General features: G+C 40.0%; 1 protein-coding gene across 1 annotated transcript in view; it reads right to left on the bottom strand.

The window, feature by feature from the left end:
• Positions 1-14,628: 14,628 nt before the first annotated feature.
• CCDC3 (coiled-coil domain containing 3) overlaps positions 14,629-22,322 on the bottom strand; it is an 85,736-nt gene continuing 78,042 nt past the window's right edge. The window contains exon 3 of the mRNA XM_014783527.2: positions 14,629-16,660. Coding sequence (XP_014639013.2) covers positions 16,385-16,660 — 276 coding nt within the window. The 3' untranslated portion in view covers positions 14,629-16,384. The remainder of the gene's footprint in view (positions 16,661-22,322) is intronic.

Raw genomic sequence — 22,322 nt, 5'->3', positions numbered from 1 at the left:
ATGGAACCAAAAAAACCCCAAAATAGCCAAAGCAATCTTAAACAAAAAGAACAAAGTTGGAGGAATCACACTGCCTGATTTCAAAATATACTACAAAGCTATAGTAATCAAAACAGTACAGTAGTGGCATAAAAACAGACATTTAGACCAACGGAATAGAATAAGGAGCCCAGAAATAAATACACACATTTACAATAAACTGATCTTCAAAGGTGCCAAGAACACACCATGGGGAAAGGATAATAATCTCTTTAACAAACAGTGTTGGGAAAACTGGATTCACATGCAGAAGAATAAATTGGACCCTTATTGCACACCATATACAAAAACTAACTCAAAATAGATTAAATTAAGATCAGAAACTATAAAACTACTAGAAAACCAAGGGAAAGCTCCTCGACGTTGGTCTGGGCAATAATTTTTTGGATATGATCCCAAAAGCACAGGCTGCAAAAGCAAAAATTGACAACTGGGATTATGTCAAAATTAAAAGCTCCTGCACAGTAAAGGAAACATTGAACAGAGTGAAGAGATAATCTACGGAATGGGAGAAAATATTTGCAAACCATATATCTGATAAGGGGTTAATATCTAAAATATATAAGGAACTCCAATAACTCAAAAGCAAGAAAACAAATGACCCAATTTAAAAATGCCAAAGGACTTGAATATATATTTTTCAAAAGAAGACAAACTACCAACAGGTATATGAAAAGATGCTCACTAATCACCAATCATCAGGACATGCAAGTGAAAGCCACAGTGAGGTATTACCTCACAACTATTAGAACGGCTATTATCAAAAGACACAAAAGATGGCAAGGATGTGGAGAAATGGGAATCCTTGCACACTGTTGGTAGGAATGTAAATTGGTGCAACCATTTTGGAAAATAGTATGGAGAGTCCTCAAAAAATTAAGAATGGGGGCCGGCCCCCTGGCATAGTGGTTGAGTGCACATGCTCTGCTGCTGGCAGCCTGGGTTTGGATCCCGGGCGTGCACTGAGGCACTGCTTGTCAGGCCATGCTGTGGTGGCGTCCCATATAAAGTGGAGGAAGATGGGCACAGATGTTAGCCCAGGGCCAGTCTTCCTCAGCAAAAAGAGGAGGATTGGCATGGATGTTAGCTCAGGGCTGATCTTCCTCACAAAAAAAATAAATAAATTAATTAATTAAAAATAGAACCAGCATATGATCCAGCATTCCCACTTCTGGGTATTTATCCAAAGGAAATGAAATCAGTATCTCAAAAAGATATCTGTGTGCTGTTCATTGAAGCATTTACAATAGCCAAGATATGGAAACAACCTAAGTGTTCATTGATGGATGAGCGGATAAAGATGTGGTGTGTATATATGATGGAATATTATTCAGCCTTAAAAAAGAAGGAAATCTTGTCATTTGTGGCAACATGCACGGACCTTGAAGGCATTATGCTAAGTGAAATAAGCCAGACATAGGAAGTCAAATACTGCATGACATCTCCTGTATAGAGAATCTAAAAAAGTCAAACTTTTAGAAGCAGAGAGTACAGTGGTGTTTTCCAGGGGCTGGAGGGTAGAGGAAATGGAGAAATGTTGGTCAAAGTGTACAAAGTTTAAGATATGCAGGAAGAATAAGTTCTGGATATCTTATGTACAAGAGGCTGATTACAGTTAACAACACTGTATTGTATACTTGAAATTTGCTAAGAGAGCAGATCTTGATTGTTCTCACCAAAACAAACAAAAAAATAAAAAAAGTAACTATGTGAGGTGTGGATATGTTAATTAGCTTGGTTATGGAAAACATTTCACAATATATGTTTACGTATATCAAAATATCATGTTGTACGCCTTAAACATACACAATTTTTATTTGTCAATTATGCCTCAATAAAGTTGTGAAAAAAATGCCTATAGGGATATACCTTCCTCACCATAGGACATGTTTTTACACCATTAAATTGAATTATTAAAGCCAAGTTGTGGCAGGCAAAGTATAATACACAGATCCCCAACTCCTGGTATTCACTTCTTTGAGTATTGTCCTCCCTTTGGGTGTGTGTGGGACCTGTGACTTCTTTCTAACAAATAGAATATCACAAAGGTGATGAGCTGTCACTTCCTTGATTCGGTTACATGAGATTGTAACTTAACATCTTGCTTGCAGATTTTCTTTACTGCCCTCTTGACTTGTATACTTTGATGAAGCAAACAGCCATGCTGGAGAGGCAAATGTGGCAAGGAACCGAGGGCAGCCTCCAGCCAATAGCCAGCTAGGAACTAAGGGCATTAATTCAACAGCCTGCAAGGAACTAATCCTGCCAACAACCACGTGAGCTTGGGAAATAAAGTCGAGCCTTCAGATAAGACCTCAGCCCTGGCCAACTCCTCAACTGCAGCCTTATGACAGACCCTGAAGCAGAGAACCCAGCCAAGCCTAGCCTCCTGACCCAAACAAACTGTGAGATAATAAATGTGTGTTACTTTAAGCCGATAAAACAACACACATTTATTATTTCACAGTTTTACTGTTATTAGTAATTGCACAGTTATTACCAAGTATGTGGTAATTTGTTACACAGCAATAGGTAGCTAATCTATCAGTCTAAAGTATTTGCATTTGGATCAGTTTACCAATAATCAGAGGTGCTCCAAGTACCTTAACTTATATCTTCTTACCAAGGGGGCTCCCCAGATAATTTCTCCTAGTATAATGTGTTTATTCAGAAGATAAATAACCTACTTACCATCAGAGCAGTGACTTCTCAATCCTAGCTGCATATTATCATCATCTGGAAAGTGTTTTGCTTACATTTGATTTGATTTGTTTTGTTTTTAATGCCAATGCTGGAGCCCCATTCAGGTAGGAGGGGGGTGGACTGGAAGGGATTCTTTTACTTACAGCTCCCTAGTTGTTCCGAATGGGCCGCCAGGCTTAAGAACCACTATGTTAGTGTCACATTATGTAATTGTCTGGCACTTTTAGAATGGCAGTTTTGTCCCTGTTTCCAGCATTTTTGAAGGTTCAGAAATATTGAAGTTCACTCTCAGAGTACCCAGCTACACAATTAAGAAATGTTTTTAATAAAAGAAAAGGACATTTCAGGGTCTGGTTTGAGTTTTCTCATTTTATTGGACAGGAAGAAATGAAATGCCAGGCCATCCAGTTCATGCCCCAGCCATCTGGCAAATGGAGATTCGTCTCAGAGGGACAGAGGGATGTAGCCAACTCATGATCCTTTAATGGGGAGCAGGATTAATTGGAAAAACCCAGATAATCAAAAAGTTTCATTTTAGTTCCTTTGTTCAGCCTCCTCTCTGAGCTTTTAGCAAAAGCTGAAGAAAGCAGCAAACTTACAGAATTTTACCCCTTCAACATTTCAGCCTCTAGTGCCAAGGACAACACGTTCTGTAGACACCAAAGGGGTGGCAGCAGGGGTGCAGACAGGAGAAAAGCAGGGGCTTTTCAATCCCCTCCCTGGAGAAATAGTGTCTGGATAAGCAAAAAGTGACTTTGCCACATAGTTATCTTCTTGTGTGTTGGTTGTGTAAGGTGGTGAGCAGATGGTTCTACTCAAGGATGTTTCCCATGGTCCTATAGTTCAGGAGAGTTGGAAGCTAGAAAGAGGCTGAATCTTTATACACAGAACAGATAGCTTTGGATAATGGCAGTTCAGCTGCTGTAGGACATTAGCCCTGTTCTTGAGGTAGGTAGAATTTTCCCTGAGGCCAGCAACTGACAGGACCCTGGAGCCTATGGAGTAAGCCCCCTGGCCCCTGCTGTTGGCCAAGGCTAAGGCAAGATATTAGACCAGGATGTAGAGGAAGAGGAGGAAGCCTGGGTGATAAAGAAAGTCATTCTTTGCTTCTCTCCCTTCACACCTCCAGTTCTTACAGTTCTGGGAGGCTTAGTATATGACACTGCCTTCTTCACCTCTTATTTTTTCCTCAATGAGCATTCAGTTAGTGTCACTCAGTAGCGCTGGCCACTGAGGATTCAGAGATGAATTAGCCACAAACCCTGCCATCAGGGAGCTCACAAATTAGTGAGGGGGACAGAAACAAGAGCTAACCAGAAAGAAATGTTGTCAACACTAGAATGGGCGAGTGCCCCACACACTGTAGGGTCACAGAGGAAGGAGTAATTGATTCCAAGTAGGGGGTTAGGGAAGGCTTCACAAATAAGAGTTTGAATGATACTTAGTTGTTGCGCCATGTGAATATAACTAACACTACTGGGCTGTACAATTAAAAACAGCTAAGATGGTAAATTTTATTATGTTTTTCATCAACTAGAAAAAAATGATCTTTAGCAGAACTTTCCAGTTGAGACTAGACTGGATAACCCAAGTCTTCTCAATAGCTACCCACTTCCAAACTATAAAATTTTTAAAATTACAACAGTTGCCATGGGGGAAGAGAATCATGATAGACTCTGAGCAGATTCTGAAACCTGAATAAGATTTTCTGAGATAGAGGGAACAAAGAGAGGCAGAAGGCAGTGGACTAGTATAAGGAAAGACGTTCGGTATTGAGTGAATCGTATCCAGTGTGGTTTAGGATGAGGGGGTATAATGAGGGAGGGAGGAAGGAGGAACTAAGATAATGATTTGTTTTTATTGAGATAAAGTTTGTATAACAAAAAATTTGACTATTTTAACCATTGTAAGATGTATAATTAAATGGTTTTTAGTATATTCACAATGTTGTGCAAACATCATCGCTATCTAATTCCAGAACATTTTTTTTTCTGAGGAAGATTGTCCCTGAGCTAACATCTGTGCCAATCTTCCTCTATTTTTTATGTGTGACACTGCCACAGCATGGCTGCCGATGAGTGGCGCAGGTCCACGCCCAGGAACCGAACCCAGGCCACGGAAGCGGAGCACGCTGAACTCAACCACTAGGCCACAGGGCCGGCCCCTAATTCCAGAACATTTTTATCATTCCAAAAGAAACCCTGTACCCACCTCCCATTCACTCCAGCACCTGGCAACCACTAATTTACTTTCTGCCCCTTTCTTTTTCTCTTCTCCTTCTTCGATTCCCATTATGTCTATGTTGGTAAGCTTGGTGATGTCCTCCAGGCCTCTTAGGCTCTGTTCATTTTTCTTCATTCTTTTTTATTTCTGTTTCTCAGACTGGATAATCTCAATTGACCTATCTTGCAGTTCACTGATTATTTGTTCTGTCTGTTCAAATCTGCTGTTGAGCCCCTCTAGTAAATTTTTCATTTTAGTTATTGTACTTTTCAAGAAACTCCAGAATTTCTATTTGGTTCCTTTTTATAATTTCTATCTCTTATTGATATTCCCTATTTGGTAAGATATTGTTCTCATGGATTCTATTTTGTTTACTATTTGTATACTTTAGCATTACTTAAGAGGAGAAGCTTCAGGGTTTCCTCTTGACCTTCCCTGCCATAATATTCTTATGGGATCCAATGTGTGGGCATCTGCCAGATGCTAAGAATGTCTATTCCAACTACATACTCAGGAGCTGGGGAAAATAACCACAGAATGAGTTCACAGACCCATCCGACTTACTGTGAGATGGACTTGGGCCAGAACACCACTTACTATCTAACCCCTATAAGCATCCTCTCTGACTGTTGGCTCAGGGATAGCTCAGCACCGTTATCCAATCCTATAAAGGTTTTAGGATTTCCCTTTCTCTGGTGCACATTTATACTGGTGAGCACCTGTAGGTCCTCGATAGATGACTAGGAAGATTTATAGCATCCTGTAATGTTACCACGGGGTCTTTCTTCAAGGGTTCCTAATATCACCTTTAATCAAGGGGCTCTATGAACTATCTCAGGTCTTGCAGTTGAAGAGGTATGACTATCCCATAAGTACAGACTCAAGGCAGGCCTCTGTTTGCCATTATTTATATATATTTAGTAGGAGGTCCATCAATTTTTCAGTCCTGGGAACTCCATGATCCATCATTTGGATGGCCTCTTGAGTCATGCTTTCTGTTAGTTAAACATGAACTTTGTCTCTGGAAGGTGGGCACTGCTACCTGGTTTTTGTACCCTAGGACTACATTCCACACTGAAATCAAGGACCCATTTCAATGGCAGCATCTCCCACATTCATCTCTGACCTTCAGAAGATGGCCACCTCCACTTTCAAGGATAGTAATACTCAATACTTTCTTTTTTCCAGCTTTATTGAGATATAATTGACATATAACATTGTGTAAGTTTAAGGTGTAAAATGTGTTGTTTTGATACACACATTGCAAAATGACTACCACCATAGCATTAGCTAACACCTCCATCACCTCATATATATACTATTACTTTTTTGTGGTGAGAAATTTAAGATATACTCTTAGCAACTTTCATGTATACAATACAGTATTATAATCTATAATCACCATGCTGTACATCACATCCCCAACTTAATTCATCTTATAACTGGAAGTCTGTAATCTTTAGCCAACATTTTCTCATTTCCCCCACTCTCAGCCCCTGGTAATCACCATTCTAGACTCTGTTTCTATGAGTTTGACTTTTTTGGATTCCACATATAAGTGACATCAGATAGTATTTGTCTTTCTCTGTCTGACTTACCACACTTAGCATAACGCCCTCAAGGTCCATCCATGTTGTTGCAAATGGCAGGACTTCCTTCTTTCTCATGACTGAATATTATTCCATTGTATATCTATGCCACATCTCCTTTATCCATCCATCCATTGACAGACACTTAGGTTGTTTCCATATCTTGGCTATTGTGAATACTGCTGCAATGAACATAGGAGTGTGGATATCTTTTTGAGATCCTGTTTTCATTTACTTTGGATATATACCCAGAAGTGAGATTGCTGGATCATATGGTAATTCTATTTTTAATTTTTTGAGGAACCTCAAACTGTTTTCCATAACAGTTGTAGCAATTTACATTTCTGCCAACAGTGCAACAAAGGTTTCCTTTTTTCCACATTGTCACCAACACTTGTCATCTCTTGTCTTTTTAACAATAGCCATTCCAACAGGTGTGAGGTGATATCTCATTGTGGTTTTGATTTGCATTTCCCTGATGATTAGTGATGTTGAACACATTTTCATGTACCCATTGTTTATTTGCATGTCTTCTTTGGAAAAATGTCTATTCAGATCCTCTGAATGTTAATCTGATTGGTTTCTTTCTATTGAGTTGTATGAGGTCTTTATATATTTTGAATATTAACCCCTTATCAGATATACGATTTGCAAATATCTTCTCCCATTCCATAGGCTGCCATTTAATTTCATTGATAGTTTCCTTTGCTATAAAAAGCTTTTTGGTTTGATATCATCTCACTTGTTTATATTTGCTTTTGTTGCCTTTGTTTTGGTATCAAATCCAAGTTCTTTGCCAATATCGATGTCAAGGAGCATACCCCTTACGTTTTTTCTAGGAGTTTCATGGTTTCAGGTCTTACATTCAAGTCTTTAATCCATTCTGAGTTGATTTTTGTGTATGGTGTAACATAGTGGTGCAGTTTCATTCTTTCGCATGTGGCTGTCCAGTTTTCCCAGCACCATTTATTGAAGAGACACCATATATCCTTGGTTCCTGTATTGTAAATTGACCATACATGTGTGGGTTTATTTCTGGGCTCTTGATTCTGTTCCACTGAACTATGTGTCTGTTTTTTGCCAATACCATACTGTTTTGGTAACTTACAACATTGTAATATAGTTTAAAATCAGGCAGTGTGATGCCTCCAGCTTTGTTCTTCTTTCTCAGGTTGCTTTGGCTATTTTGGGTCTTTTGTGGTTCCATACAAATTTTAGGATTGTTTGTTCTATTTCTGTGAAAAATGCCATTGGAATTTTGATAGGGATTGCATAGACTCCTTTGGGTGGTATGGACATTTTAACATTATTAATTCCTCCAACGCAAGAGCATGAAATGTCTTTCCATTTATTTGTGTCTTCTTCAATTTCTTTCTCAATGTCTTATAGTTTTAAGTATATGATCTTTCACCTCCTTGGTCAAATATATGCTTAGGTATTTTATTCTTTTTGATGCAAATGTAAATGGGATTATTTACTTAATTTTTATTTCTGATATTTTGTTGTTAGTGTATAGAAATACAACTGATTTTTGTCTATTGATTTTGTATCTTGCAACTTTACTTAATTTATTAGTTCTAACATGTTTTGGTGGAGTCTTTAGGGTTTTCTAATATAATAGCATGTCATCTGCTAACAGAGACAGTTTTACTTCTCCATATTCAATTTGAATGCCTTTTATTTCTTTTTCTTGCCTAATTGCCAGGCTAGGATTTCCAGTACTCTGTTGAATGAAAGTGGTCAGAGTGGGATCTTGTTCCTGATCTTGGAGGAAAATCTTTTAGCTTTTCACCATTGAGTATGATGTTAGCTGTGGGCTTGTCACATATGGCCTTTATTATGTTGAGATACATTCCCTCTATAACCACTTTGTTGAGAGTTTTTATCATTAATGGATGTTGAATTTTGCCAAATACTGTTTCCTGCATCTATTGAGAGGATCATATGATTTTTATGTTTCATTTTGTTAATGTGTTGTATCACATTGATTGATTTGAGGATGCTGAACCATCTTTGCATCCCTGGAATAAATCCCACTTGATCATGGTGTATAATCCTTTTAATGTATTCTTGAATTAAGTTTGCTAATATTTTGTTGAAGATTTTTACATGCATTTTCATCTGGGATATGGGCCTGTATTATTATTTTTTTTGTAGAATCCTCATCTGGTTTTAGTATCAGGGTAATTCTTGCCTCATAAAATGAGTTTGGAAGTGTTCTGTTCTATTTTTTTTTTTTTTGGAAGAGTTTGAGAATGATTGGTGTAGTTCTTAAATGTTTGGAAGAATACACCAGTGAAGATATCTGGTCCTAGACTTCTGTTTGTTGGGAGGTTTTTGATTACTGATGCAATCTCCTTATTAGTAATTGGTCTATTCAGATTTACTACTTCTTCCTGATTCAGTCTTGGTAGATTGTATATTTCTAGGAATTGATACCTTTCTTCTATGTTGTCCAATTTCTTCACATATAATTGTTCATAGTAGTCTCTTATGAGCCTTTGTATTTCCGTGGTATCTGTTGTAACATCTTCTTATCTTTCATTTCTGAATTTATTTGAGTCTTTCTTTTTTTCTTGGTGAGTCTAGCTAAAGGATTGTCCATGTTGTTTATCTTTTCAAAAAAACAGCTCTTAGTTTCATTGCTCTTTTCTATTGTCATTTCAGTCTCTATTAATTTATTTCTGCTCTGATTTTTATTTCCTTCCTTCTACTAATTTTGGGCTCAGTTTGTTATTTTTATAGTTCCTTGAGGTGGGAAGTTAGGTTGTTTGAGATATCTTTTGTTTCTTAATGTAGGCATTTGTCAATTGAACTTCCCTCTTAGGACTGCTTTTGCTGCATCCCATAAGTTTTGGTATGTTGTATTCCATTTTCATTTGTCTCAAGATATTTTTTGATTTCTCTTATAATTTCTTCTTTGACCTACCTATTGGTTGTCAGTAGCATGTTGTTTAATCTCCACATATTTGTGAATTTTCCAGTTTCCTTCTTGTAATTGATTTCTAGCTTCATACCATCATGGTTGGAAAAGATGCTTGGAATGATTTTAGTTTTCTTAAATTCACTAAGATTTGTTTTGTGGCCTAACATATGATCTATCCTGGAGAATGGTCCATGTGTGCTTGAGAAGAATGTGTATTCTGCTGCTGTTGGATAGAATATTTTATAAATGTCTGTCAAGTCCATCTGGTCTAATGTATCATTTAAGTCCAATGTTTTTTTTTATTGATTTCTGTCCAGATGATCTAGCCATTGATAAAAGTGGGGTATTGAAGTCCCCTACTATTATTGTATTGCATTATACTTCTCCTTTAGGTCTGTTATTATTCATTTTATTAGATGCTATGTTGGGTGCATAAATATTTACAAATGTTATATCCTCTTGTTGGATTGACCTTTATCATTACATAATGACTTCTTTGTCTTAAGCTCTATTTCGTCTGATATAAGTGTAGCTATCCCACTTTCTTTTGGTTTCCATTTGCTTGGAATATCTTTTTCCATCCTTCACTTTCAGCCTATGTGTGTTCTTAAAGCCTAAGTGAGACTTTTATTTTTTTTTAATCCATTCAGCTACTTTACGTCTTTTGGTTGGAGAATTTAGTATATTTACATTTAATGTAATTATTGATAGATGTGTACTTACTGCCATTATGTTAGTTGTTTTCTGGCTGTTTTATAATTTCTTTGTCCATTTCTTCTTCTCTCCCTCTCTTCCTTTGTGATTTGATGATTTTTCTGTAGTGGTAGGCTTAGATCTCTTTTTCTTTATCGTTTGTGTATCTACTGAAGGGTTTTGCTTTGTGGTTACCATAAGGCTTGCCTAAAACACCTAAGAATTTTATCAATCTATTTTACACTGATAACAACTTAAGTTTGAATACATTCCAGAGCTCTACATTTTTACTCTCCCCCCCATTTTATGTTTTTGATGTCACAATTTACATCTTTTTTATCTTGAGTATCTATTAACAAATTATTGTAGTTACAGTTATTTTTTTACTACTTTTGCCTTTTAACATTCATACTAGCTTTATAAGTGATTAACTCACCACCATTACATTGGATTATTCTGAATTTAACTGTATATATACCTTTACCAGTGACATTTATATTTTCATATGTGTTTCCTGTCACTAATTAGTGCCCTTTCATTTCAGCTTAAAGAAATCTTTTTAACATTTCTTGTAAGGCCAATCTAGTGGTGCTGAACTCCTTCAGTTTTTGCTTGTCTGGAAAACTCTTTATCTCTCTTTTAATTCTTAAGGGCAACTTAAACACAATTGATTTTTATATACAGATTTTGTATCCTGCAACTTTACTGAGTTCATTTATTAGTTTTAACGTGTATTTCTTGGTGGACTCTTCAGGGTTTTGTTTATATAATATCATGTTCTCCTTCAATTCTGAAGGATAGCTTTGCTGGGTAGAGTATGCTTGGTTGGTAGCTTTTTTCTTTCAGCACATTGAATACATCATCCAAATCCCTTCTGGCCCACAAAGTTTGTGCTATAAAATCTGCTGACAGTCTTATGGGGGTTCCCTTGTACATAACAAGCTGTTTTTCTCTTGCTGCTTTTCAGATTCTCTCCTTGTCTTACCTTTTCACAATTTAATTATAATGTGTCTCAATGTGGGTCTCTTTGTATTCATCATTTTTGAAAATCCGGGCTTCCTGGATCTGGATATCTGTTTCTTTCCCTGGGTTAGGGAAGTTTTCAGCCACTATTTCTTTGATTCAGCTTTCTGCCTTTTTCTCTCTTCTCCTTCTGGGGCCCCAATAAACGTGTATATTGGTCTGTTTGATGGTGTCCTTTAAGTCTCTCAAGCTATCTTCAATCTTTTTTCTTTTGCTCCTATGACTGGATGAATTCTACTGCCCTGTCTCAAGTTCACTGATCTTTTCCTATGACTGATCTAGTCTGCTGTTGAACCCCTCTATTGAATTTTCCAGTTCAGTTACTGTAGTCTTCAGCCTTGTGATCTGTTTTGTGCTTTATAATATTTTTCTCTTTGTTGAAATTCTCACTTTGTTCATGCATTGCTCTTCTGACCTTGGTGAGCATCTTTATGTTTGTTAATTGAACTTTCTGTTACATAACTCACACGTCTGTTTCTGGAGTTTCAGCTTGTTCTTTAGTTTTGAACGTATTCCTTTGTTTTTTCATTTTCATTGACTCTCTGTGTTTGTTTCTGTGCATTAGATAAAACAGCCACCTCTCTCAGTCTTGACAGAGTGGTCTCGTGTAGGAGATGAACCTCATCTATCAGCCTGGCCCATGGCTGTCTTTCTAACCTTTGTGATTATCCAAGCCACCTTCTTTGTTCTTGTGGCTCCTAGTAGTAGAAGGTGTGCCAAGACTTGTCCGAGTCCCAAAGGGGAGGATTGCAGTCAGCACCTACATGCAGGCCACTTGGAAGCCAGACCCTCAGGCAGCAGCTGGGAAAGTATGTAGTTAGGTGTCTTCTAGGGAGAAATGGGAGGTAAGCATTTGTCCTGCTCCCTCTGCACTGGGCCCAGGTGTACAGCTGTGTGTGGGTTCTCCTGAGCCTGTTAAGAACTTCATTTGCTACAGTTCTATGGGACTTATGAACACAAATCCCACTCACTATCAGAGCCAGGCAATTTGGAGGCCCGTCCCCTGGCAGCAGCCACAAAAGCTGGGGCACAGACTTGTGTACAAATTCCTTCTAGGGAGGCACTGGTGACTTGGAGCAGGCTAGAGAGAGAGGGCAGAAGAGGTGTCCACTGGCTTCCTTGGTCTTCAGGAAGGATTGCAGTCAGCCCCTAAATGTGTGCTACATTAGAAGCCTGACCCTCAAGCAGCAGCTTTTAAAGTATTCAAATAAACTCCATTCATGGAAATATTAGTAAATGGGTATTTTTTGCCTGCTCCATCTGCTATGACCCTGGTGTGATAGGTGAAGTTATGCCTGTGCCTGTTAATAACTCATTCTTTGTTTGCTATATTCTTGTTGGTCTCATAGACGCAAACCCCATTGGCTTTAAGAGCTAGGGGTTTTAAGGCCCCATCCCTCAGGTGGGAGTCCTCAAAGTTGGGGTGGTAGATGCGGGGCCAAAAACCCTTCACTTCTCTAGGAGAAGCTGGCATTTGGGGTTCCCCCCCGATTATGTGGCACTGTGCCATGGGTGGAGTTTATGGCAAGAATGTGTCTCAGCCCTTCCTGCAGATTTTGATGCATTTTCTTGTTCCCCTGATGTGTAAGAGTCACTCAGCTAGTTTCTGGCTTTCTTTCAGAGGAAATTGTTCCATGTATAGCTGTTTATTTGGGGTGTTGGTGGGAGGAGGGGAGTTCAGGAGCCTTATATGTTGCTGTCTTTAAGGATTACCTCAATACTTTCTAAACTATGTTTGTTTCTTGGTTTTTTCCCCTAGAATGGGGAGATTTGAGCATGGCAGGAGTCCCTAAAGAGGAAAAGATTTATGATAAAAGAGGGAACAACAGTGGAGCCAGATTTTGAGAGGAGCAATATGAACTCAAGATAACAGGGAAAGGGTTTGAAACTGGATGTGGTCCCTTCCTTTGAGGTGGGGAGGAGAGAAAAACTAGACAATTAGGCAAAACTAGACAGTATGAGTGATATGCTAGGAAGTTGATGAAACACATTTCTAATGGACTATATTTTCTTGGTAAATTTGGAGGAACAACCAACAACTCATTGTGAAAGAAAAGGAAGTGGCTCAGAAATAAAGAAAATGAAAAAGAGCTGGGATGTTGTATGGTGATTGGAAAGGAGGCTAAAAACTGACAAGAAAATTATATGGAATCCTGCCAAATACTCTTATTTCTGACATGTACTGGGCCTTTCTGGTGAATATCAGTAACAAAAAACATTCTTGTAAGATCTATTTAGTGCTCACAGAGTGTCAGGCACCACCCTAAACATTTATATGAATAATTTTATTCAATCTTAAGAACAGCCTTTGAGGTAGAAGTGATTTTTATCCCCATTTTACAGATGACCAAGTACAAAGAGAGAAATGAAGATGGAGTTGAATCCTTGACTGGCCATTTGTACTGGTTGAGTTCATTGGGCAGTTTAATTACACTCTTGAAGCCCCATACTCCTCTTGGACAATGGGGATCAGGATCACTATTTTATAAAATCATTAGGAATATTAAATGAGATCATATGTGTGAAAAGCCTAATACACGCTGGGTGCTTGATTTTTTTTTTTTTAACCATCATAGTCTATGGACTGATTAAAAATCATTGTGATCTGAGTTTGTGTTCTCTCTCCCCAAAGGAAGACAGGGCCTCGCACCACAGAAGTGAGAATCCCTGTCAACTTCTACTGTTAGCAGGCAACGTAAATGTGTGACACAGCCTGGTGTTTAAAAAAAAAAATGGAGGGAGCATTAGCAGTAGAGATAGTGGCCCAAACTGCACTCCAGCAAAGGTGTTCACATTCAAACACACTGTGGAGGCCCAAGAAACCTCACCCCGCACTAGCTGTGCCCCACACACTGCAGCTAGTGACTCCTGGGGACTGCAGTTTAGAGTCTAGATTCACCTGCCTCTTTCTTATTATGCAACTTGAGAAAAGTCATTTGGCCTCCTCGAAACACAGAGTTGAACGAAGCAATGGCCTGCATCTCAGATAATGCTACAACAGGCTGGCTCAAGGGTGTCAAGCTCTGAGTAATTCTTGGAGTTTTCTTGCATAAAAAATTCCTACTAGCACAATCAACAGGTAACAAGGGCTATGGTAAGATGACAATACAGCAGACACCGGACACCTGGGGAGTTCCCTTTGGCAACAGATTCGAACATATTTTTGAAGACACTGATTAATGAAGATGCTTGTCCCTGTGAGGAGCAGGCCAGGAGAACATTGCTTTTCTGCAGGTGTGCTGAGAGATGGGAACCCGGGGAGTGACGGGGAGGTGACATCCCAGCGGGGACAACAGATGAGGATTCAGGCCAGTCTCCTAAATGGTGTTGCTCGCAGATGCCTCCTCTGGAGGATCTAAATAGCCTTTCCAGGCCAAAGCTGGAAATCCTGAAATCTCCCTGACCCAAAAGAAACACACATTGCTTTACTGGTGTGGCTGAAATATTGCTCATATTTATTGAAAAGGCAGAACATAATGTAGTGCATCTGTAGTGATCCAGCTTCCACAGCTCTCCAAACCCTGGCTGTAAATCACCCTGAGGCTTGTTATTCAAGCCTAACAAAACAGCTCTAATGAAATATCTTTATGAAGAGTAAACTAGAAGATGCACCTTCTAATATACCACATTATGAAGAACAGAGCTAATAAAGTAGTGGCAGAAGCTTGGACATGAAGTGCCCTTGAGCAAAAGTTCCCATGCTCTCTAGTCCAGGGTGTAGACTTCTCCCCTTCGGCAGTCGCCTGCCACCAAGACTCAAGTGAAACAGGCTCATATCCCAGACTGGCTGCCAGAGCAAGAAGGACGTGGTTTTCCTAAAGGCAATGGAATGGAAGTCTGACAATATAACTGCCATTTCCGATGGAGAGGACAGCAGAATCAGGCCCTGCAGGGCCTGGGGCCATCTATGGGTGGCAGATCTCCTGATGTGCAGCTTCTATCTGGAACAGCAGTGAAGGGAAACTTGTGGGTTTGGAGGTCCATCATCAGAAGATAACCAAGAGACAGCCACTCAGCGGACTTCTTAATAACACAGGGACTTGATCAAATGTGCCCAAGTCAAGGCCTCAAGTGACAGGTATTGAGAATACCTTCTACTTGTAGTACTCTCTTTAAAGGTTTCTTTCCAAAGAGGGTGAAGTGCTGTGATTGTGTAGAGGAACTGACACAACACAAGAGGACTGATGCGCAAATATTACTCCCAGGGGACAGACAGTCCTGGTGGGTGGAAAGCGTGTGCGTAAAGAAGCAGATATGGGAATGCCTGGAACAAACCCTTTGGGAGCCTGAATGGGAATGAGGCGTCTCTGCAGAACAGAAGTTCACAGCATCTTGGGTCAGCTCACCTCGAATTCAGAGAAGTTGGAAGCAATTACTGAGCAAACAAGTTAGAATTTAGCAGTGGCTGAAACATTGCTCAGGCTCTTCTAACTTAGGAGTATGGTTTGATGAAACATGACAGGCCAATAAAGGCAATTCCCCTCTTGATTAGTGTGACCCCATAGGTGTCATCTTCAGCTCCGTGTAGCTGGTGTTGGATATCAGGTATAGTTCATCTTGTTTAATTACCTGCCACCCCACTCCCAACTCAATTCCCTTACCTGTGATGAGCTCATTAAGTCTTAATAAGCCTCAGCTGTGAGGAAATGATGGCTGGAGTAAGGACACCCTGCACATGTTTGTTTATAGGCATCCTTGGGTGCTTTGTGAGGCCACCATTCTTCCAAAGCTCTGGAAAATGAGACAGCAAAAGGTTCCACGAATTGATTCAGATCACTCCTCCAAACTAGTGATTGTCCCGGAGCTCAGAGCTGAGACCACTCTGCCTCCCCTCTGAAATAAAGGCCAAGCCCCTCGAAGTCTCATACATTAAGAGATTCTAAAATGTTCTTTCCCCAATAAGTGCACTTCGCAGGCTGCTCCTGGAAGCTGGTGACAGGCCCCAGGCAGGGACATGGAGCTCCAGGATCCTGCTGCCCCTGGACTTCTGAGCACTGTGTCTGGGACCAGGCCAGCAACCAAGGGGAAAGCAAGGCTTGCTGTTTAAACCAACTAGACGCTACAAAAGGAGTACAAACATCTTCTACAAGATTTGAAATATGTGTCCATACAAAACCACCATCACTCCATTCCCTGGCGGCAGGCGAGGTGACCCAGTAGGGCTGGGCCCGGCCACCATGCAGTCCCACTACCCCCGCAGGTAGGAGCTGCGTGCCGGCTCCCGCCCCAGGGCATTGATGTGCGGGATGGCTCCCGCCGCGGCCGCCAGCTTCTCGCTGAGCTTCTGGTTCACCAGCTCCAGGTGGCGGCCATTCTTCCGCGCCTGCCTGAGAGACCTCTTAACCTTCTTCACTCGGTCCCGGAGCTGCCTGTTCCGCTTCTCCAGCGTGGCCACCTTCTGCTGCAGTTTCTTGACGTGGTCCTCCTCCTCGAACAGGGCCTTCTGCACCGAGGAACACATGAGCTGGGGAAATAAACGCCATGGCGGGAGAGGCAGGTGAGTTTCAGAAAACCTCCCCAGCTAAGCATCCCTGGATGCTGCCAAGCCCCCGGCAACACAGCCCCTGAAATCACCGACAGCCCCGACCCCAGGAGGACATCCTTCATGACTCCATCCTCCATTCACCCTGTGAGCCCCGCCCTGACCTCAAATACAGAACAGAGCCCCTCTTTTGCTTTCTACAGTTGGGTTCCTTGGACGATTTTGTTTTAAAGAGATATTCTAAATATTTGTCACTCATATCAAAAGGGAAAGAACTCCAGGAAATCAGTAAAGGACCAAAACCTGAAAAAAATATACAAAGAATGTGGACAGTTCACAGGAAATATAAATTTCTCTTAAACATGTGAAGAAGCTCAGCCCCATTCCCAATCAGATAAATGCAAATTAGAGCCACAATGAATTGCTGTTTTTCACAGACTGGTAAAATCAAGGAGTCAGGATGTGGGGAAGTAGGCACCCTCAAGCTGTGGGTAGAGCATAAACTTCTATAAAGAGCAATTTGGTGACATCCATGCAATTCAAACTGCATCTATACTTTGAACTAGTCGTTCTGGGGCTTCATCTTACGTAAATACTCCCATGTGTGCAAACCACCACATGCACGAACATGACAGTATTTGTTAGAGATATAAGAAGACTGAGGAGGGATGTTAGCATCATGGTGGCATAAAATGTCCCTCGTTTTTGTCCCCCCCCAACAAAATTTGGCATCCATCCATGAACAAGTGTCTTTGAGAGAGCTGTGGGATCCAGCAATCATACATCTAGGGATGCAGGAGGAGTCTCACCCACCCATGTATCAGGTAATAGGCAGACAGACCTCAGTCCAAGCTGTGGACCCTGCAGCTCCAGAATCTCTAAGGCAAAGGACCTCAGCAGATATTTCTCCAATGAAGATATACAAAATGGTAACAGGTACATGAAAAGGTACACAACATGACTAATTATCAAGGAAATGCAAACCAAAACCACAATGAGACACTACCTTATACCTTTTAGGAAAGCTATCATCAAAAAGACAAGAGAAAGGCTTCCAGTTCAAGATGGTGATGTAAGAGGATCCTGGACACACCTCCTCCCATGGATGCTCTGAAGCTACTGCTACCAGGACAATTTCCTCTGAAAGAAACCTAAAAACTAGATGAGCAACTCCTACACACTGGGAAAATGAGAAAAAAACCCACATTGAAACAGAGGCTGAGACATAATCTTGCCATAAAATCCCTGGTGTGGCAACCCACAAGCGGCAGGGAACTCACAACACCAAGATTCTCTCTGAGGAGTGAAGGATTTGAACCCCACATTGGGCACTCTAATTTTTAAGATCTGTACCTGAGAGATGAGTCCCCAAAGAAAGCCAATGGGGCTTGTGTCCACAAACCCACAAGGCTATAGAGAACTGAGAAATAGTTCTTAAAGGGCTTGTGTGCACGGGAACACCCACCCCAAGGCCTAGCACAGAGGCAGCTCACTGAAAAGCAACCAGGCTTTCTGAGAAAGAGGTCTTATTAGCTTATCTTCACAGGTGCCTGCAGCCTGAGGGGCAGGTTTCTAATTAACCACACATCTAGGAGCCAATTGCAACCCTCTCCAGAGACTGAGGTGGCTGGTGGATGCCATCTTCATGTTCTCCCTCTGCCCCACCCCAGATTGCCAGTGTCTCCATGAAAAGAGCTTGTGCATATGTCTGGTGCCCCAGCTTTTGTGGTTGCTACACAGAGGACACATCCCTTGGCAGCCTAGCTCCAGTGGCCAGCGTAACTTGTGTTCATGGGTTCAATGTGACGAATGCAACCAAATAAATGGTTCTTGAGAGCTTGTTTGGAGGTTCTAGTAGGGAGTGCAGCTACTCGTATACCCTTGACCAAAGAATGGTCCTCCTCTATTGGAGAAGGTCATCTTTTTCAAACGAGCATGCAGCTTTGGGAGAGATGTACATGGAGCAGTGAGGGAAGAAGGGGACACCTGCCTAGCCAGCCAGATCAGCCAAATCAACCTCGGCAATCAACGGAGTGACAGATGTCGCAGCCAGATTGCCCTTACATCCCCAAAGAAACAGTTCTCAACTGGTTATTACCCCAGGGCTCAGTACAGAGAGAGCAGTCAGAAACGACCATCTCCCAGTCTTCCCCTGAAAGAGGAATATTTGCATACTTTAAAAGCTGCTGCCTGAGGGTTTGGCTTCCAATCAGCCTGAATCTAGGTGCAGACTGAGATCCACCCCCTTGGGACACTAACAGGTCTTGACACACCCTCAACTACTGGGAGCCACTAAGAAAAAAAATAAATCTACATGGACAATCACAAAGGTTTGAGATTGACAATGAAGAGGTAGGGCCAGGTAGAACAACAAGGATCATCTCCTACATAAGGCCACTCCTTCAAAAATGGAGAGGTGGCTGTTTTATCTAGAAACCAACACAGAGAGTCAAGGAAAATGAAGAAACAAAGGAATATGTTCCAAACAAAACAGCAAGATAAAAACTCAGGAAAAGACCTTAATGAAACAGAAATAAGTGACTTATAAGATAAAAGTTCAAACTAACAGTGATAGAGATGCTCACTGAGCTCGGGAGAACAATGCAGAAACAAAGTGAGAATTTCAACAAAGAGAAAACATAGAAAGTACCAAATAGAAGTCACAGAGCTGAAGAATACAATAACTGCACTGAAAAATACTGAGGGGTTAACAGCAGACTAGATGAAACAGAGGAAAGTATCAGCGCACTTGAAGACAGGGTGGTGGAACTCACCCAATTAGAGAAACAAAAAGAAAACAGAATGAAAAAGAGTGAAGATAGCTAAAGGGACTTATAGGACATCACGTGGATTCATGTTATAGGGGTCCCAGAAAGGGAAGAGAGAGAAAGGGGCATAAAATTTATAAGAAATAATGGCTGCAAACTTTCCTAACCTGGGGAAGGAAAAACAGACATCTGTTTCCAGGAAGCCCAGAGAGTTGCAAATAAAATGAACCCAGAGACCCACACCAAGACAAAATTAAAGTGTCAAAAGTTAAAGAAAAGAAAAAAAAAATCTTAGAAGCAGCAAGAGAAAAACAACTTGTGTTTACAAGGGAACCTCCATAAGACTATCAGCAAATTTTTTTAGCAGAAACATTGCAGGCCAGAAGGTAATGGCATGATATATTCAAAGAGCTGGGGAAAAAACACTCCTGCCAACCAAGAATACTCTATCTGGAAAAACTGAAGGAGAGATAAAGAGTTTTACAGAAAAGCAAAAGCTAAAGTAGTTCATCACCACTAAACCAGCCTTACAGAAAATGTTAAAGGAAGTTCAAGGTGAAACAAAAGGGCACTAAACATATGAAAATATAAATCTCACTGGTAAAGGTAAATATATAGTAAAATTCAGAATAATCTAATGTTGTGAAGGTGGTGGCTTAATCACTTACAAAGCCAGTATGAAGATTAAAAGATAAAAGTAATAAAAATAACTATAACTACAATCATTTGTTAGTGGATACACAAGAAAAAAGATGTAAACTGTGACATCAAAAACATAAAATGTGGAGGGGAGTAAAAATGTAGAGCTTTGAAAATAAGTTGTTATAAATATAAGTTGTTTTATGTAAGCCTCATGGTAAACCACAAAGGAAAAACCTACTGTAGATACACAAAAGAGAAAGAGAAAGGAATCTAAGCCTACCATTACAGAAAATCATCAAATCACAAAGAAAGAAAGCAAGAGAAAAAGAAAGGAATGAAGGAATTACAAACAGCCAGAAACAATAAGCAAAATGGTGATAAATTCATACCTATCAATAATTACTTTAAATGTAAATGGACTAACTTCTCCAATCAAAAGAGTGACTGAATTAAAAAAAATAAAAATAAAAAACAAAGACCACCAGGGCATGGTGGTTAAGTTTGTGCGCTCCGCTTCGGCAGCCCAGGGTTCGCAGGTTCAGATCCTGGGCGCAGACCTACACCGCCCATCAAGCCATGCTGTGGCGTCCCATATACAAAATAGAGTAAGACTGGCACACATGTTAGCTCAGGGAAAATCTTCCTCAGGCAAAAAGAGGAAGATTGGCAATGGATGTTAGCTCAGGGCCAATCTTCCTCACCAGAAAAAAAAAAAAAAGAAACATTGGCCTTAAGTGGCACATTAGACCAGATGAATTTAACAGACATATATAGAACACTCCATCCAAAAGCAACAGAATACACATTACTCTCAAGTGCACATGGAACATTCTCTAGGATAGATCATATGTTAGGCCACAAAACAAGTTTTATTAAATTTAAGAAGACTGGAATCATATCAAGCATCTTTTCCAACCACAACGGTATGAAACCAGAAATCAATTTCCAGAAAACTGGAAAATTCACAAATATGTGGTGATTAAACAACATGCCACTGAACAAGCAATGGGTCAAAGAAGAAATCATAAGAGGAATAAAAAGTTACAAAATACCAAAACTTACGGGATGCAGCAAAAGCAGTTCTAAGAAGGAAGTTCATAGTGATAAATGCCTACATTAATAAGAATACGTCATATAAATAACCTAACTTCATACCTCAAGGAACTAGAAACAGAGGAACAAACTAAGCCCAAAGTTAGTAGAAGGAAGGAAATAAAGATCAGAGCAGAAATAAAGGAAATAAGAGACTAAAATGAGAACAGAAAAGTGCAATGAAACTAAGAGCTGGTTTTTTGAAAAGATAAACAAAATGGACAATCCTTTAGCTAGACTCACCAAGAAAAAAAAGAGAGAAGACTCAAATAAATAAATTCAGAAATCAAAGATGAGATATTACAACTGATACCACAGAAATACAAAAGATCATAAGAGGCTACTAAGAACAATTATATGCCAAGAAATTGGACAACATAGAAGAAATGTATAAATTCCTAGAAACATACAACGTACCAAGACTGAATCATGAAAAAACAGAAAATCCGAAAAGATTGATTACTAGCAAGGAGATTGAATCTATAATCAAAAACCTCCCAACAAACAAAAGTTCAGGACCAAAGGCTTCACTGGTGAACTCTATCAAACATTTAAAGAAGAATTAATACAAATCCTTCTCAAACTCTTACAAAAAGTAGAAGAGGAGGGAACACTTCCAAACTCATTTTACTAGGCCAGGATTACCCTGATACAAAAACCAGACAAGGATGCCACGAGAAAAGAAAATTACAGGCCAATATCCCTGATGAACACAGATGCAAAAAACCTCAACGAAATATCAGCAAACCCAATTAAACAATACATTAAAGAGATCATACACCCTGATTAAGTGGGATTTATTCCAGGGATTGCAAGCATGGTTCAACACTCACGAATCAGTGTGATACACCACATTAACAAAATGAAGGATAAAAATAATATGATCATCTCAATAGATGTTGAATTTTGTCAAATGTTTTTTCTACATCTATTTAAGATAAAAACTCTCAATAAAATGGGTATAGAGGGAATGTACTTCAACATGATAAAGACCACATATGACAAGCCCACAGCTAACATCACACTCAATCGTGAAAAGCTAAGAGCTTGTCCTTTACAATCAGGAATAAGACAAGGATGCTCATTCTCACCACTTTTATGCAACATAGCATTAGAAATCCTAGCCGGAGCAATCAGGCAAG

Source organism: Ceratotherium simum, chromosome 32 (genome assembly GCF_057802395.1).
Source record: "Ceratotherium simum simum isolate JZ-2026a chromosome 32, ASM5780239v1, whole genome shotgun sequence".
NCBI lineage: Eukaryota > Metazoa > Chordata > Mammalia > Perissodactyla > Rhinocerotidae > Ceratotherium > Ceratotherium simum.
The sequence above is the reverse complement of the archived record's forward strand: the minus strand, read 5'-3'. Positions and strand labels throughout refer to the sequence as shown.